Source organism: Adiantum capillus-veneris, chromosome 19, assembly GCF_014529385.1.
Source record: "Adiantum capillus-veneris isolate H3 chromosome 19, ASM1452938v2, whole genome shotgun sequence".
In the NCBI taxonomy this organism is placed as follows: domain Eukaryota; kingdom Viridiplantae; phylum Streptophyta; class Polypodiopsida; order Polypodiales; family Pteridaceae; genus Adiantum; species Adiantum capillus-veneris.
The window spans coordinates 86,820,843-86,835,537 of NC_140949.1; the positions used below are offsets into that span (position 1 = coordinate 86,820,843).

Below are 14,695 nucleotides of genomic sequence, written 5' to 3' on the forward strand. Positions count from 1 at the left end.
GCATGCCTAGAAACATGTACTTTCTTTACTGCTGAGAGGGTAAGGAAAGCCATTGACAAGATGAAGACAGGAAGAGCAAAGGAATATGATGGTCTGGTAGTAGAGCACTTTATCCATGCCAGAGATATGCTTGCAGAGCCTCTTGCTATGATGTTTAATAGAGCCATGTATGAGGGTTTCCCTAAGACTTGGAGTATGTCCACTATTGTGCCTATCTTCAAGTTGGGAGATCCTATGCTTCTCGGGAATTACCGAACCATCATGGTTGGTCACACTTTGGCTAGGCTATATGCATCAATTCTTGAGCATGAGTTGAGTGGATGGGTAGAGAGAGAGGGCATACGGGCAGCAGGACAGACAAGGTTCATGAGAGGTTACTCCACTCTAGACCAGATTTTGACACTTAGAGCCATTATTGAGGAGGGTAGACACCATGGCAGGAGGATATATTGTAGCTTTGTGGATTTCCGCAAAGCCTTTGATATAGTGCCACGAGCCAGACTCATACGTAGATTGCAAGATATGGGGGTGTCCACAGAGCTGATCTGGGGGATCTTAGCTTTATACAAGACAGTGGTAGGACATGTACGCATTACTCAGGGCATGTCCGACATGGTTCACTCCACCATTGGGGTGAAGCAGGGTTGTCCCCTATCTCCGACTCTCTTTGGGATATATGTAGATGAGTTTTCAGATTATGTACATACAGAGGGTGATAGAGGTGCTCAGCTTGCAGGGACATGGATTCTGTTGCTATTATATGCTGATGATATTGTGCTGCTCTCCGATTCTCCAGAGGGGATGTAATGTCATTTGGATGCATTGCATGTATTTGCACGGGGGACAGCGGATTGTATGTGAACCTTGGTAAGACCAAGGTAATGGTGTTTAAGACCACGGCGCAGTGGATAAGGAGGTCCGCCCCCACTTTTACATATGGTTGAGAGACTGTGGAGTATGCAAATACATACACTTATCTTGGGGCAGTTTGCAGTGGTCCAGTATTTTCCCTGAGGCGTGCAATAGTTACGTGATTGACCAGAGCCTATGCAACATTGGGGAGACTTGAGAGGATATATTCGTAGGTTCAGTTCTAGGAACCTCGGACAAAGCTTTGGCTCTTTGACACTTTGGTCACTTCGGCCATGCTGTACGGAGTGGAGATATGTGGCCCCTCAATTGATCATCATAGCAGAGCTGGCAGTACTGATGGATGGAGATGTATAGAGAAGCCCTTGGTGTCTATGATTTCTTGGATGATTAGGGCCAAGGCCTCAATACCACATGGCATTGTTAGGGCGGAGCTTGCTCCTCCTCCATTGGTAGTGGAGGCACTCACTCGATCAGTTTCATTTATGAATAGCACTTGGGCTCTCCCTAGAGACTGATATTCTTGATTAGCACTAGTCTTCGCGACAACTGGCATTGCAGGGAGATAGATCATGTTGATATGCAGAGATGCATCTTGGTTTCAATTACATGGCTTTAGTATGGACCGGCTACCCCCATATCAGTACTCTCTGGATGCACCCTCCATCTCCCTCACTAGGGCAGAGATTACCAGGCTCATTAGACAGGACTAGATTCAATTGGATACGAAGAGGACATGGATACAACCTACACATGAACTAGGTATGAAGATGACTTTCTATAGAGAGCATCTTCTCCAACTCACGGAGGATGGTTTTGTGATCAGGCGAGGATACATGGATACTCATCTATCCCACGGGATACGATGTGCTATTGGTCAGATATGCACATCCTCACATCAGCTAGAGATCGAGACATGCAGATTTAGAGGAGTACCCGCTGAATCCAAGATTTGTCAGGTGTGCCAAATAAAGCCAGAGACAGAGCTACATTACATATGTTACTGCCCAGTATACTATGAGATACAAGGCCGCTTTCACTGTCTATTCAGAGAGGGTTTTGGGCCACTTTCTAGAGTCATGAGATACCGGGATCAGAGATGCCTCGGATTGTACTTACTGGAATTCGCAAACACAGAGAAGACCTCTTGAAGAGGGGCACAATGAGAGAGATCCAGCGACAGCGGAAGATTACAGATTTCTTTCAGTCACAGACAGAGGAGTTCGAGCAGCCCCCACAACATAACAACACCAGAGGCATATTGCTTGATCGGGCAATAGAGTTGGGGCGGTCCCGTCGCCCACGGATGAGGAGGCCCTCTCGATATCGACGCGGATTGCGATAGAGGATCCATACCATACTGGCGCAACATAGGAGCCGTCCCGGATACTGATGTATATGTATATGATGCCTCGAGAGCTCCATTGTATCAGCTCACCCTTTGTATTTCCTATTCCCTTTGTATCAGCTTTCACCCCACCCCTACCCACCATTTTCTTTTCAGTTCTTTGTACTTTTTGTACCCAGACCTGGTATTAGATTCACCACATGTAACCTTTTGGTCTCATAGGTCATTTTGGCCTTTTGAAGACGTTAATATCATCTCTCTCTCTGTCTCTCTCTCTCTCTCTCGCGTTCTCTTGCCACCACACCTTCCGCTTGACTTTGACATGAGCAATTATGTTTATGTTCTTGGGTTCTATTATCTTGGCTAATAAAGCTTTGGTTAGTAGAGAATTAGTTTCATTAGTATGTGCGTGTGTATAAGAGCAACCAAGCATATCACCATCTTCAAACTTCAATTTGGCATTGAATTGATCTTTATTGTCATTGCGATGTGTAAATGATTGAGTATTATAGATCAACCTATAACTTTTCATTAAATGAATTTTGCAAATTTACACTTTTTTAAAGAATGTCCGGCCGCCCAACTTAGAAGTGGACAGCCACTTACTAAAAAAGCACCCAAAAACTAGGCGCCCCCTCTTCCTCTCTATTCTTGCAGCGAATCAGTCCCCCTTCTTGTGTTTTTGGTGTGAGAAAAGCAAACGGCTTCTCTCTTTCTCTCGGCGCCCCAAACCTGCCCTATTTTTGCAGAAAGGGCAGCCTCCTATTCTTGGTGGCTGCTCAGCGCCTGTAAAAGAAGTATTAGTTTTTGAAGGCGCCCCAGCTGTGGAGAGATTTTTGCGAGTTTCTACCATGATCGATTGTCAAGTTCACGCAAGGAGACCATATTTGGAGGTTGCTTTCCGTACCAGAAGCAAACAGGTGATGTTCTTTGTGAGATTCACAGAGTTTGCTATTGTGTGTTTGATTTGCTTCTACTTGATCTTCGAGAACAGAGTAGGAGAAGGCCTTGGCCTCTACTTGAGGGATTGCAGGATCGGAAAGGTCTGGATCTGAGTTAGTTTAAAGAGTGGATTGGCTCTAAGATCAAACCGAAAGATCGTTGGATTGAGAGCATTGTCTCTTGAATTTCTTGAGGAGGAAAGGAAGCACCAGTAGTCTGCGATGTGGAACGGAGTGTGGGAATAGTGCCCCAACTTTGGTTTATGTTCTTTCAAAAGAATTTTCCTCGACAATAAGATACTCTTCTTTTGGTCCCCAATATTGTGTCGATCTTCCTATTCTCTCTTCTCTCTTTATTCTCTATGTGGGCCAATTCTTTTAGTCTATTGATATTCGTGTGCGCTCATTGTTATCAGAGAAGGTCGCCTCTCTTTTTCTGAAAAGGACAACGATTTTGAGGAGATATCGAGAGAGCCATGACAAGGAAAGGAAGTACCATCGAGTTCGAGATCTGGAGTGGAGTTTGGGAATACTGTACACCTTTGGTTCATGCAGCTTGTAAAAGATTTTTTTTTTTCCAAGAAAAAGATCCTTCTATTAGTTAATGAAACTGCCCATAGGGCTACAACCACCTCTGCGAGAGAGGGCTAAAACAAGCATGATGGGGAGACTCTCCCAATGAAAAAACATCAAATGTACAAAGAGGCTAAATCAAGAGATGGGAGGAGGGAAGAGCCACACAGGTGGTCGGTAGTGCCATCTGAGTACACCCTGGACCATGGTGTAAAAAGGCCCAGGACACCAGAGTCAAAGGAAAGCCTCTCTGCGCTCCCGCATGCGGTCGGAGCTGCCCTGGAGTCTCTCGAGCTGTCCTCTGAGAGTGTGGATCAGCTCTAGCCAAAGATCGCAAACAGTCTCTGTTGGTGGCACAGGGAGAGCCTCAAAGATGCGGAAGCAATGGGCCCGCCAAATGAACCAGAGTGTCAGGCCATTGATGAGCTCCCAACACTCCTCTCTCTCATTGCACCACTCCTGTGGAGTAAGCTCTGTGGTAGGCTGGAGTGTAGGTCGCCCTCCCTGCATCACTATCATCCTGCTGGTGGAAGATAGCTCAAACTGAAGTGCCGGGCCCGTGAGGGTGGACCAAGCAGTTGCTCCCCAAGTGTACTGTCGAGCCGTGGAAAGAGCAGGCATCGGCCGAAGAACACGAAGCCACACCTGTTGTGCCAAAGGACAGTCCCAAAGACAGTGACGCTGACTCTCCACAAGATGGTCACAAGCTGCGCATGCGGCGGAGAGACCACTATGCACTAGCCAGCTCCCAACTGCTGTAGCTCTGTGTGCGACCAGCCACTGAAACAAGGTGACTTGCCTCGGCTGTCTGGAGTCTCACAACCTCTCCCAAAAGGCTGCCAAGAACTCAGCTGTGAGACCCTCCTCTTGCCAATGAGGTGCTGCAGCGGGGCGAGCCTCTCTCTGTGTTGCTAGTATGTGACGTCCCAGTCGAACAGTGTACTGGAAGAAAGGGACACCTGGGTGATATGCAGAAGAGAAAGGGTCACTCCAAAGCCACTCTCCAGGATCCCACTGTACTCGTGCCAGTGGACAACACTCCCAAGCCCCCAGTCTCCAGTGTCCAGTCTCAAGAGCTGCTGGGTCAGGATCGATGATACAAGTCCTCCCACAGATGCTCCTCTGGAAACAACACTTTGCCACCTGCGGGGCCTCTACTGCAACTCGCTGTAAGCGTCCCTCACCCTGTAACTTGAAAAAAAGGGAGGGAACAGTCTCGGAGCAAGCCCGAACTGAGATGAGAACCTCCAGTCGTGTGAAGGCTCCCATCCACCTGGTGCTATTGGCTCGAGAGGTGTGAGCCACTCACCTGGAATTGCCTCTGAGATGTCGTGGCACATGCTCTGTACCCCTCTCATGCCCTGTAGCTGGAAACCTTGCAACTCCTCTGACAAGCCTGACAACTCTAACCAGTCACCTAAAGAGCGTGCTGGACCTGTTGCCATGGGACCCCAGGAAACATGAGGTCGACTACCAACCAAGTGGCCTCTCTGAGTGCTAACCATGGGGTTCCAGACAAGGGGCTGTCGTAGGCACTCCGTGGAAGTAGGTTGTTGCTGCTCCAGGCCTCGCCGCAAATGCTCCCAAGATCAAAGCAAACTCACAGCGAAGCGGTCCTCCAGTCTCCTGCTCAAACCAACTCTGCGCATCTCTGTGAAGATCCATCTGGTCGAAGGTTGCCAGGGGCCTCCTACCTGAGGTACCCTAGCACAAAGCCGCTGTAGCAAGAACTCCTTCCAGGGCTCCTCACCTGGAAGAAGTCCTCTGACTATGAACTTCCCAAGAAGGGCTCTGCTTTGCTGTGCTGGGTCAATGATCCCAAGCCCTCCCTGTGAACAAGGAAGAGTGATGACCTGCCAAGCCACTTTGGCTCGTGCTATCTGAGTGTCACGTCCTGACCAAAGGAAGTTCCTAATGAGCCTCTCTACCTGGCTAATACAAGAACTCGAGAAGAGATGTACCACATAGTCGCCAACAACACTTGGTTGGCCACTACTACTCTGCCAGCCAAAGAAAGTCGTGCTGAGCTCCAATGTAACAACTTCCTCCTGATAGACAGGAGGAGGGGAGCAATCTGCTGCTCGGGAGACAAGTCCAGACCAATCTGACAGCCCAAGTACTGAACTGCAGTCGCTGGGGGAATCCACCTGAAACCCTCACCTCGCATCCAATCGGACATAGGAGCACTACCAACCGAGAAAGCCACTGTCTTTCTCCAGTTGATCAGTGCGCTAGATGCACAACAGAAAGTCTCAAGAGCCTGCTCACACCTGTGAAGGTTGGCCTCCTGACCGTCCGAGTACAAGGCTGAGTCGTCAGCAAGATCAGCGTCCAATAGCTCATCTCCCCGAATAGGAAGTGCTAAGCCCCGCAAACCAACCTGCTGTGACACCAAAAACCTGCTCATTGCCTCAGCATAGAACAGAAATAGGAAGGGGGCAAGAGGGCAGCCGTGTTTGACCGAACGTGTGAGCATGAAACGATCGCCTTTCCCTCTTGACAAAAGTACCTGACTGTGTGCTCGTCTGTACAAAGGCCCATTCTGCGTAGAGTGCCTTCCAGAAAGTCCCAGTCAACTCTGTCGTAGGCCTTCTCAAAATCGAGAGGAAGAATCACCAGATCCTCACCAGGGAGCCTCGCTAGGGCAGAAGCCTCCCAAAAAGTAAAGATGTTGTCAAGGATACTACGCTCCTCGACAAAACCAGTACGAGTCCCATGTATAAGGATCTCTAGAAGTGGCTGGATCCTCAAACTCGGAGCCTTGGCAAGAATTTTGTAGGCTGAGTTGAGGATGATGATGGGGCGCCACTGTCGAATCTCTTTTAAAGAGCCACCCTCCTTGGGAATGAGTAGATCAGACCCTCACTCATGCTGTCAAGCATCTTGCCTGTGTGCAAGATGTACTGGAAGGCACTACAGAGATCTGGGCCAAGCAAGTCCCAGTACTTCAAGAAAAACTAGGAGTCAAGCCATCCTCACCTGAACAACTACCACGGGGGAGTGCACTAAGAGCCGTGTGCAACTCAAGCTGAAGTGGAAGCTCAAGTCTCTGGTGCATCTCCTCAGTCACAAGGCAAGGCATCTGTGTCCACACCTGCTCCCTGCATGCATCCTGACGCTCTGATTGAGGCTCTGCAGATAGTAACTCACGGTAAAAGTCAGTAGCAATTGCACGCATGTCCTCTGGCTTAGAAGCAACCGACCTGTCGGGCCTCCTCAATTGACTAACCTTGGCATGCGTATGCCGAGGTCCCACTGCCTCGAAGAAAGCACCAGTCACTCTGTCACCCACTTGCGACCACTGAGATGCTTGTCGGTGAAAAGCAAACTCATGGCGCGGCTCCTCTGTGCTAACAAGCTCCTGGCGAGCCTGCTGTAACTGCTCCTCCAACCAAGGACTGTTTGGATGCTGCTCTTGCATCCTCTGCAAGGAAGCAACGCCCCGTTTGAGACGCTGCTCCTCTCTCGTTGCAGTCAGGCGAGTCAAGGACTCTTGGAGAAAGAAACGACTAAGCTGAGCTAGTCTTGAGGCCACTCTGTCAGAAGGAGAATCCTGCATGTCCAAGCTCTCTGTCCAAAGAGCCTCCACTCGCTCTTTGAGTGCAGAATCCAGCAAGACCCTCTCAGGATGTGTAGCATCGTGCTCCCCCGCCTCTGCCTATCTGTCATTATGAGGATCACTGGTGCATGGTCCGAGAAGTCAGTCCCTGCCAGAATGCCAACTGTCCCACCCAAGTCACAGAACAAGTCACTAGTGTAGAAACGATCTATTCACGATAGATTCACTCCTCCCACTCTGCGGTCCGAACGAGAGAAGGCCAGGCTGTCTGGGGGCCTCGCAAAGCTAGAGTGTTGCCACACATCCGAAACCCTCAGAGTCATACAAAACCTCTCCCAAGCTGCCAGCTCAACTCCCTGCACAGTAGCGTGTCAGAAGGGTCTTCCAACATGTTGAAGTCACCCCCAATGCACCACTGCACTGCTTGCGGCAGAGACTCAACAAGCTGTGACCAAAACTCTGCTCGTGCACTGGCCACATTGGGCGCGTATATGTTCAGGAAGCCCACAAGGCAACCTTGAACCTGCATAGCGATCCACTGAACCTTGCCTGGCACAATAATCCCTCTGCCCACAATGGCTTGCTGTAGAGACTCCGCAATAGTCATACATACCCCACCCTGGATGCCTCTAGGTCCAAAAGCAGCTGACCAAAAAGTATCATATCGTCCACGCAAGAGCTGACCACATCGTCTAATGCGTCTCTCACATAGATGATGCTCCTGTAGCATAAGGAGATCAATCTCTTCTCCCACAAGGCAACGCTGAAGCTCTTGACGCAATCGACCCCTCTGTCGTTGAAACTGGGGCCCACCTAATCCCTGTACGTTCCATGAGACGATCCTCATGGGGAGCGAGAAAGAACAGACGCTGCCGCAGCAGCTAGACGTGCTATCTTCGAGGCTGGCTTGGATGGGGAGTAAGAGTGTGAGTATCCCTAACCAGAACGCGAACTGAGGGAATGCCGGCCGCCTTGGCAGCCACCGAGGCTGCCGTGCGAGGTGTCTCCAGGACGGTCCCAATCGTTGTGCCCATCCTGGACAAAAGTGGTAGGTATTCTCTCCGCAAACCAGGAAAGCAGATGGAGATGGGAATGTCTGCCTCCTCTACCAACACATCTGATGTAGGGTCAAAACCATGTCTCCACTGTCGAAAGTGGGCTCGAACTGCTCGGATGGTCAAGGGACTCATGACGATGATCTTGGACGCCATCTCGGAGGTCTCAAACTCGATCTGATAGTAGCCTCGTCCGAGGATCTGGACGTCCAAGATCTTGCCCAGCTCTGCAAGAAGGCGGGCCTGGAGAAGGTCACGCAGCTCTCCTCTGCTAGGTTTGGTGCCGAGAATCTTGCAGATGATAGAAGTCGCCTGCAAGCGCTTTACCTCTGCGGCTAGGTTCGCTTGCTCTGTCGGTGATAGAGCAAGTCGAATGGTGGGCTCAGCGGGGTCGGGCGTGGGGGCTTCATTGGAGTCCCTCTGCGGTGGAGCATGAGCCTCCATGTGTTTCTGCTACTTGTGAAGAAGAGGCGGAGGATCGTCGACGAAAAGGGGGGGAGACCTGCTGGACCGAGCACGTCGATGGTGCTGACGACGCCTATCAAGCAAGAATGGAGAGGGAGAAGGCTAGCGGTAAAAAGCAGTCGAGGGGCGGACACTGGGAGGGGGCGGGCGGGCGTGATTGACAGCGGGAACGGCTGCGGGCTGGCTGGGCAGCGGGGGCAGCGCGAGGTGGACAGGGCGGGAGAGCAGCGCGTGTGTGTGAGGGAGGGCGATGGCGAAGGGGGGGCGGGTGCGAGCAGCAGCAGCGAGCCCAGAGCTTCGTAAATTGTTATCTCTAGCTTGTAAAAGAATTGTCCCCAAAAATAAAGATACTCTTCAAGATGGGACCAGCCCATTTTTTGGTCCCCATGTCTTTCTTCTTATTCTCTCTTCTCCCTTTATTCTCCTTGAAAATCAGTTATTTAAGTCTATTGATATTCGTGTGCGCTCTTGTTTGAGACAATTTTTTTGCATCCGTCTCACACTACATCTTGTGCACCAAGAAAATCGCAATTTGTCTTAGATTTCATGTATGGGGATGATTTGATTTTGTGCTATGGTGAGGAGATAGTGTCACATGCGCAGTGCACTTGAGTTGCGTGGACAAGCTACTGCTATAGATGGGCATCAGTCTTATTTAGCTTAGGATCTAGCACGGCACCTTGTGAGCCTCTAGAAGAACGTGCATGATTAGGCAAGTCGGTAGTTGCATACCCTCACTTGCACAATATAGTCACTTAAGCATACAGGCATATGAACAATCACTCTAAGTCATTTATTAAGAAGCGAATTTTGACATGACATTCATAAAAAATAGATAGGGCAAATGGCTAAAAAACCTTAAAACAGTCGCTTGGCCTTGAATTTTGAGAATATCAAAACCCAGCACCCGCAGGGACATCCAGTGCCCATAACACCTCAGCACCTAGCATTTTCATGGCCAACACGCCAGCATCATTAGCATTTTTGGCATTTGCATTAGTTCAGCCCAATGTTTTTGTACTAGATCAGCCTTAGCGTTTTTTGCATCAGACCAGCATCGGCTTGAAGCATTTAGTATTCTAGCATTTGTGCAAGTAATCAAAGCAGGTACTTGCTCTTGCAATAGAGCAAATGGGACCTTGAGGGTGGTTGGGACCCCACATGTGATGTCCTCTCTCTCTCTCTCTCTCTCTCTCTCTCTCTCTCTCTCTCTCTCTCTCTCTCTCTCTCTCTCTCTCTCTCTCTCTCTCTCTCTCTCATTGTGTTCAGTTCTCTCAAGTGAAGTAAAGTAACCTTGTGTTTGTGCGAAGTACTAGATTTGAGTTAAAATCCTTAAACCCTTCCGTTGCACGTGACATATAAACACTGTTCTTGGAGAGTCTCCGAGTGATAAAACCTCTCCTAGCACAAAAATTCACCTTAAAGGGGAGGAGCATAATTAGTGTTACCTAGTTTTGCAGTAGTGTTAGCGTTATCTAGGTTTGCATCCAATAAAGGTATGAGGAAGTGCTATGAATGTAGAAAACAAAGGCATATAGCCAAGGATTGTTGTAATGTTGAAACTCGTGCACATTGTGGGCAAAAGGGGGCATCTCTTCCAAATGTCGAAGGGACAACACCACCAAGGAAGTAGCACAATAGGAGGGAGAAAGAAAGAAGACAGTAACTTGATGGTGAGAGTGACGGTCCGTAGACAATATGGGTAATCCTCGGCCTCAACATTGGAGTCTTTTTCGGATGGTTGGAATAGCTTGGTACTAGGTGGGTGATTCTTTGCTTGAGGGGAGGGATCTTCAGCCTCGTGGGACCATCGAGATACTATTTTATAGCCTCTTTGGCTTGAATTTCTGTTGTGGCATAGCTTTTGTGGTAGTGTGATCTCTTTGTAGTTTATCATTGGTACAAACGCTGAGGGGAGGTTTGTTGGGTGTGTGGACTTTGTCCATGGCACCTAATACCATTTGTGAACCCTACCTTGTATCTTGTTAGAGTTTTCATGCGCAACACCTCTCGTCAAGCTAGACCCTATGTGGCTATACATGTGACTTCCATATGTATTTGATGAGTTGTAGATGAGTCCAAATGAGGTGTACACCATACCAAAGGAGGCCCCTACCTTCATGGGTTGACCCCCTTTGCAAGGGCTGATTTGGGAGCTTCTTGATACAATCACATGCTTGTACTACCTAGTTGTACTACCCCCTTGAGTTAAGAGCAATTCCACTTTCCAGAGTTGATTAGTATTGTATTTCTAGTTTGTTATCGGGTTATCTTTGGTGTCATTAAGTACTCTCTTAATTATCATGATTGCTACTCTAATTAACCCTCCCTAACCCAACAAGTACACTTCTCCAATGGGCAAGAGATCTAACGTAGGGTTCTAAGCTATACCCTTGACTTCAAATGTGCAGAAAAGAAATCTTCAATGCAAATAGACATTGGTTCAAAGCTTACCCGTTTTAAATCATCAAAAAGCCTCTAATTAGGCAAGGTGGATGATAAGATAAGGCTCATGCAACCTTCCTTCTGTGAGAAAGGCCCACATTTAAAGGAGCGTGTATAATAAGGAACCCGAACACTTCAACTCTAATAAAAGTTAAAAGGGGGTGAAGTTTGTTGCATTAAACTTAATATGTGGGTATGTTGTATCCTCTCGTTTATTATCCCTTAGTTTCCTTTGAGCGTGTGTTCTTAGTGGTTCCTTAAAAGGCTAGCCTAGGCTTCAAAACCTCACAAGATACAATAAATTAGAAGGAGAGTAAAGCATTCACGAAGTAGCTTAGAAAGGTGGCAACAAGACAAGGGGGTGTTGACGTTATTTTGTTAAATGTTTAGAACTGCGTTTGTTTTTGCAGTGTGCAAGACCTGAACCATTAAGGTCTATCCAGTGCTTGTGCTTAGGGCCACCATCTGCAGTTTATTTTATTGCACTTGTATGCAACAGCCCCTAGAAAAGTGTATATAATTGCGCCTTCAGACTTTGTATTCAAGTGTTCTTGTTAAGTGGTGGCATGTAGCATGGGTATCACATTGCTTTTGTGGGTTTTTTATTTGGTTTGGGACAACACTGGTATTTTTAGGAACACCATGTTGTGAGTGGAGAAGTCCTGTTTGGGATAGCCCAGCAGCAAGCGTCTCCTGATACGTGTCGAGAACAAAGAGTGATTGACAAGGAGATCAAGAATCACCCTCAGCTCTTTTTTGCTGGTCTTAGGTCATCGTTTTGCCAATTTTTGGGAGTTGCAATTTTATGAGGACTTCACATAAACTTTTCTATTTCGCATGTTCATGTGTTTTTGTGGGAGCGTATACTATTACCTAGTTCTAAGTCACCATTGAGCACTGAATGTATTAATTTTTTTTAGCCAAGGTGTTTATGGAGTTTATAACTTGCACTTTTCTTTATTCGTGTATTTTGGGTTTTCTTTGGTTCTTCTCAAGTATCTAATATTGAGCTTATAAATGTTGAGTATGCTTAATCATAATATTTGTTGAAATTTAACACACCATAGAAATTTTAAATTAGCTAGTTTAGGCATTCTAACAATTTTGTTTGCCTTTTGTGAACCTGCTCATTTTTACAACTTCATAATTTTGATTTTTTGGACTTTGTGAAGATACACCCAAGCTTGCTACCATACTATCTATATCCTATTTTTTGTAACATTTTACTGTTTTTTCTGCATTGCAATTAAATATCCTCCTTAATCAAGCACAAAAGTCATTTTTGTGTTTGTTCAAAGCTCACTTTTCAGGTAGGTGCGGCACGTGTGGAATGCATGCAACATTATGGCTACACTAGCGATCCTTCCTCTCAGGTGTACATTGGTCATGATCATCTGTATGAACAAGTTCTTCTTTCAGTCTAAAAGGAGGTTAATACTTCAGGAGTTGGAGAAACTGTCACTTTTTATAGGCACAAACTGCTGGCTTTCATGAAAACTAGTGTATATGAAGGATAAAACGAAGCGCTTACTCAATTGTGGACCGTTGAATAAAGCTTGTCGATTAGTGCCACATGGCAAGTTAATGATGGCAAACCTGTTTGCTTCCTTTTGGCCTACACGAGGCCTTAGTAAAGCATCGAAGCAATTGTGGACCGTTGGATAAAGCTTGTCGATCAGTGCCACACAGCGGCTTAATGATGGCAAACCTTTATTTTCTTCCTATTTCTTGTAGAATAGGCATTAGCTAAGCGTTGTCTTATGCATATGCAGGATACTCTGAGAGATAGTTGGCTTTTGTTTTCCTATTTCTATAAAGAATGCATTGAATAGTGGGTCTCACACACCTCGTATGTAGGCCGTTGTGACTTTACCTTGTTCAGAGTAGTAAAGTATTGGGTCCTATGGCTGTCAAGCTTTGCCATGAGTGTAACTTTAGTGTTGTAACTTGTCTCGGCATACATGATAAATAATCACCGTCCTGGTTGTGTTCAGGAGGAAAAGCTTCGAGACAAACCAGGCTATGAGCATCTTAATGAGCCGTTGCATGTTCTTATAGAAGCAGAGCAACCTGCCAACGTCATTGACATCCAGCTGAATCAAGCTCGTGAAATTATAGAAGACCTTCTTAAGCCAGTGGTATAACTTCATGTCACATGATTGATGTACATAATAAACGATAGGGAAAATGACCAAAATGACCCTGAATTTAGTTTAAATTCCCAAAATACTCCCCAAATTTAAAAAATTGGTACAAGAATATTTTGGTTTTTTTAAATTAAATTAGAAGGATATTTTGGGGGTTTCCACAAATTTCTGGGGTATTCTGGTAATTTTCCTCAACAATAACCTGATTTGATTATTTGGTTGTTCTCCTTGGATTTTCTTATGTACAGGATGAGACACACGATTACTTTAAAAAACAACAGCTGCGTGAGCTTGCCATGCTGAATGGTACATTACGGGAAGATTCTCCCTCTTGGAGTGGGAATGCATCACCTTTCAGCAATTCAGGGATGAAGCGAGCAAAGACGCGGGGATAGTTGGGCGCTGATAGATCAACTATCGCGGTAAATCATTGTATCAAAGTTGTGTGCTTTCCAGAAAGTAAGGGACTAATGTGGCAGCAGGCATTTACTGCTTGACATAACAGCAGGCAAAAAAGGAGTGTGCTATATAATCTGCCTCCCCCTCCCCCTCTCACCAGCTCTTATGTCGAAGCACGTGCTTCATTTCCAGGACTGCGGAGCTTCTAAAGAGTTTTGACTAGGATGGGAATTAGATGGCCCTAGGATTTTGATGGTGTATACATCGTTGGATGTCGATATATCGCTCACCTAAGTAAAATAAGGATGCCAAAGACTACTACTCCATGCCTTCGTTAAAACTATTCTGTACCATAATTATTCTTGAATATTCTCATTACATGAGGTAGTTCCACCTTTCCAAAATTTTTACTGGCTTTTGGGTTATTGTTAGCATGGTCTTTTCAGGCTTTGTCACATGCTCTCACTGCAAGTGCTTTGGAGAAACTTAAAGCTGATAGTGAGCATGGCAGATTCATCAAATTCTGCATCAGTAGTGATGTACATTGATTTGGTGATTATTTTCTCTACATTTGGAGGCAACAAATAATGTACTGGCAATCAAATAGATTCAATTTTCTGATCCGTGCTAGTTTGGCTTTTGTGCGAGCTTTTGCTTCAGCGAAAGATGTCATTTTTCTCAACTTTGGATTTGTTAGTCTTGGCAACTCCATGTGTACTAAACGTGACTAGACTTGAAGAGGGTGATGGGCATGGCAATCAAAACTTGGCCCCTCCATCTCCGATGCAAGTATTGAAAAAACATTGGTTTAAGACTCTCAAGTGAAGGTAGACGCTCTGCTTCTGGAATGTATTATTATTTATTTATTTTTGGCAAAGAAAAGAGGTTGATTT

General features: G+C 46.6%; 1 protein-coding gene across 4 annotated transcripts in view; it reads left to right on the forward strand.

Annotated features, from left to right (window-relative positions):
* The window catches only part of LOC147434407 (KH domain-containing protein SPIN1-like), a 50,178-nt gene extending 35,755 nt beyond the window's left edge, over positions 1-14,423 (forward strand). Inside the window, exons 6-8 of one of the 4 annotated variants that reach the window (XM_086490877.1) lie at positions 12,555-12,629; positions 13,251-13,394; positions 13,652-14,423. In XM_086490877.1, the coding sequence (XP_086347003.1) occupies positions 12,555-12,629; positions 13,251-13,394; positions 13,652-13,798 (366 nt within the window). In that variant the 3' untranslated portion in view covers positions 13,799-14,423. The remainder of the gene's footprint in view (positions 1-12,554; positions 12,630-13,250; positions 13,395-13,651) is intronic. The other 3 variants (XM_086490878.1, XM_086490879.1, XM_086490880.1) reach the window with 3 other exon arrangements.
* The last annotated feature ends 272 nt before the right edge of the window (positions 14,424-14,695 follow it).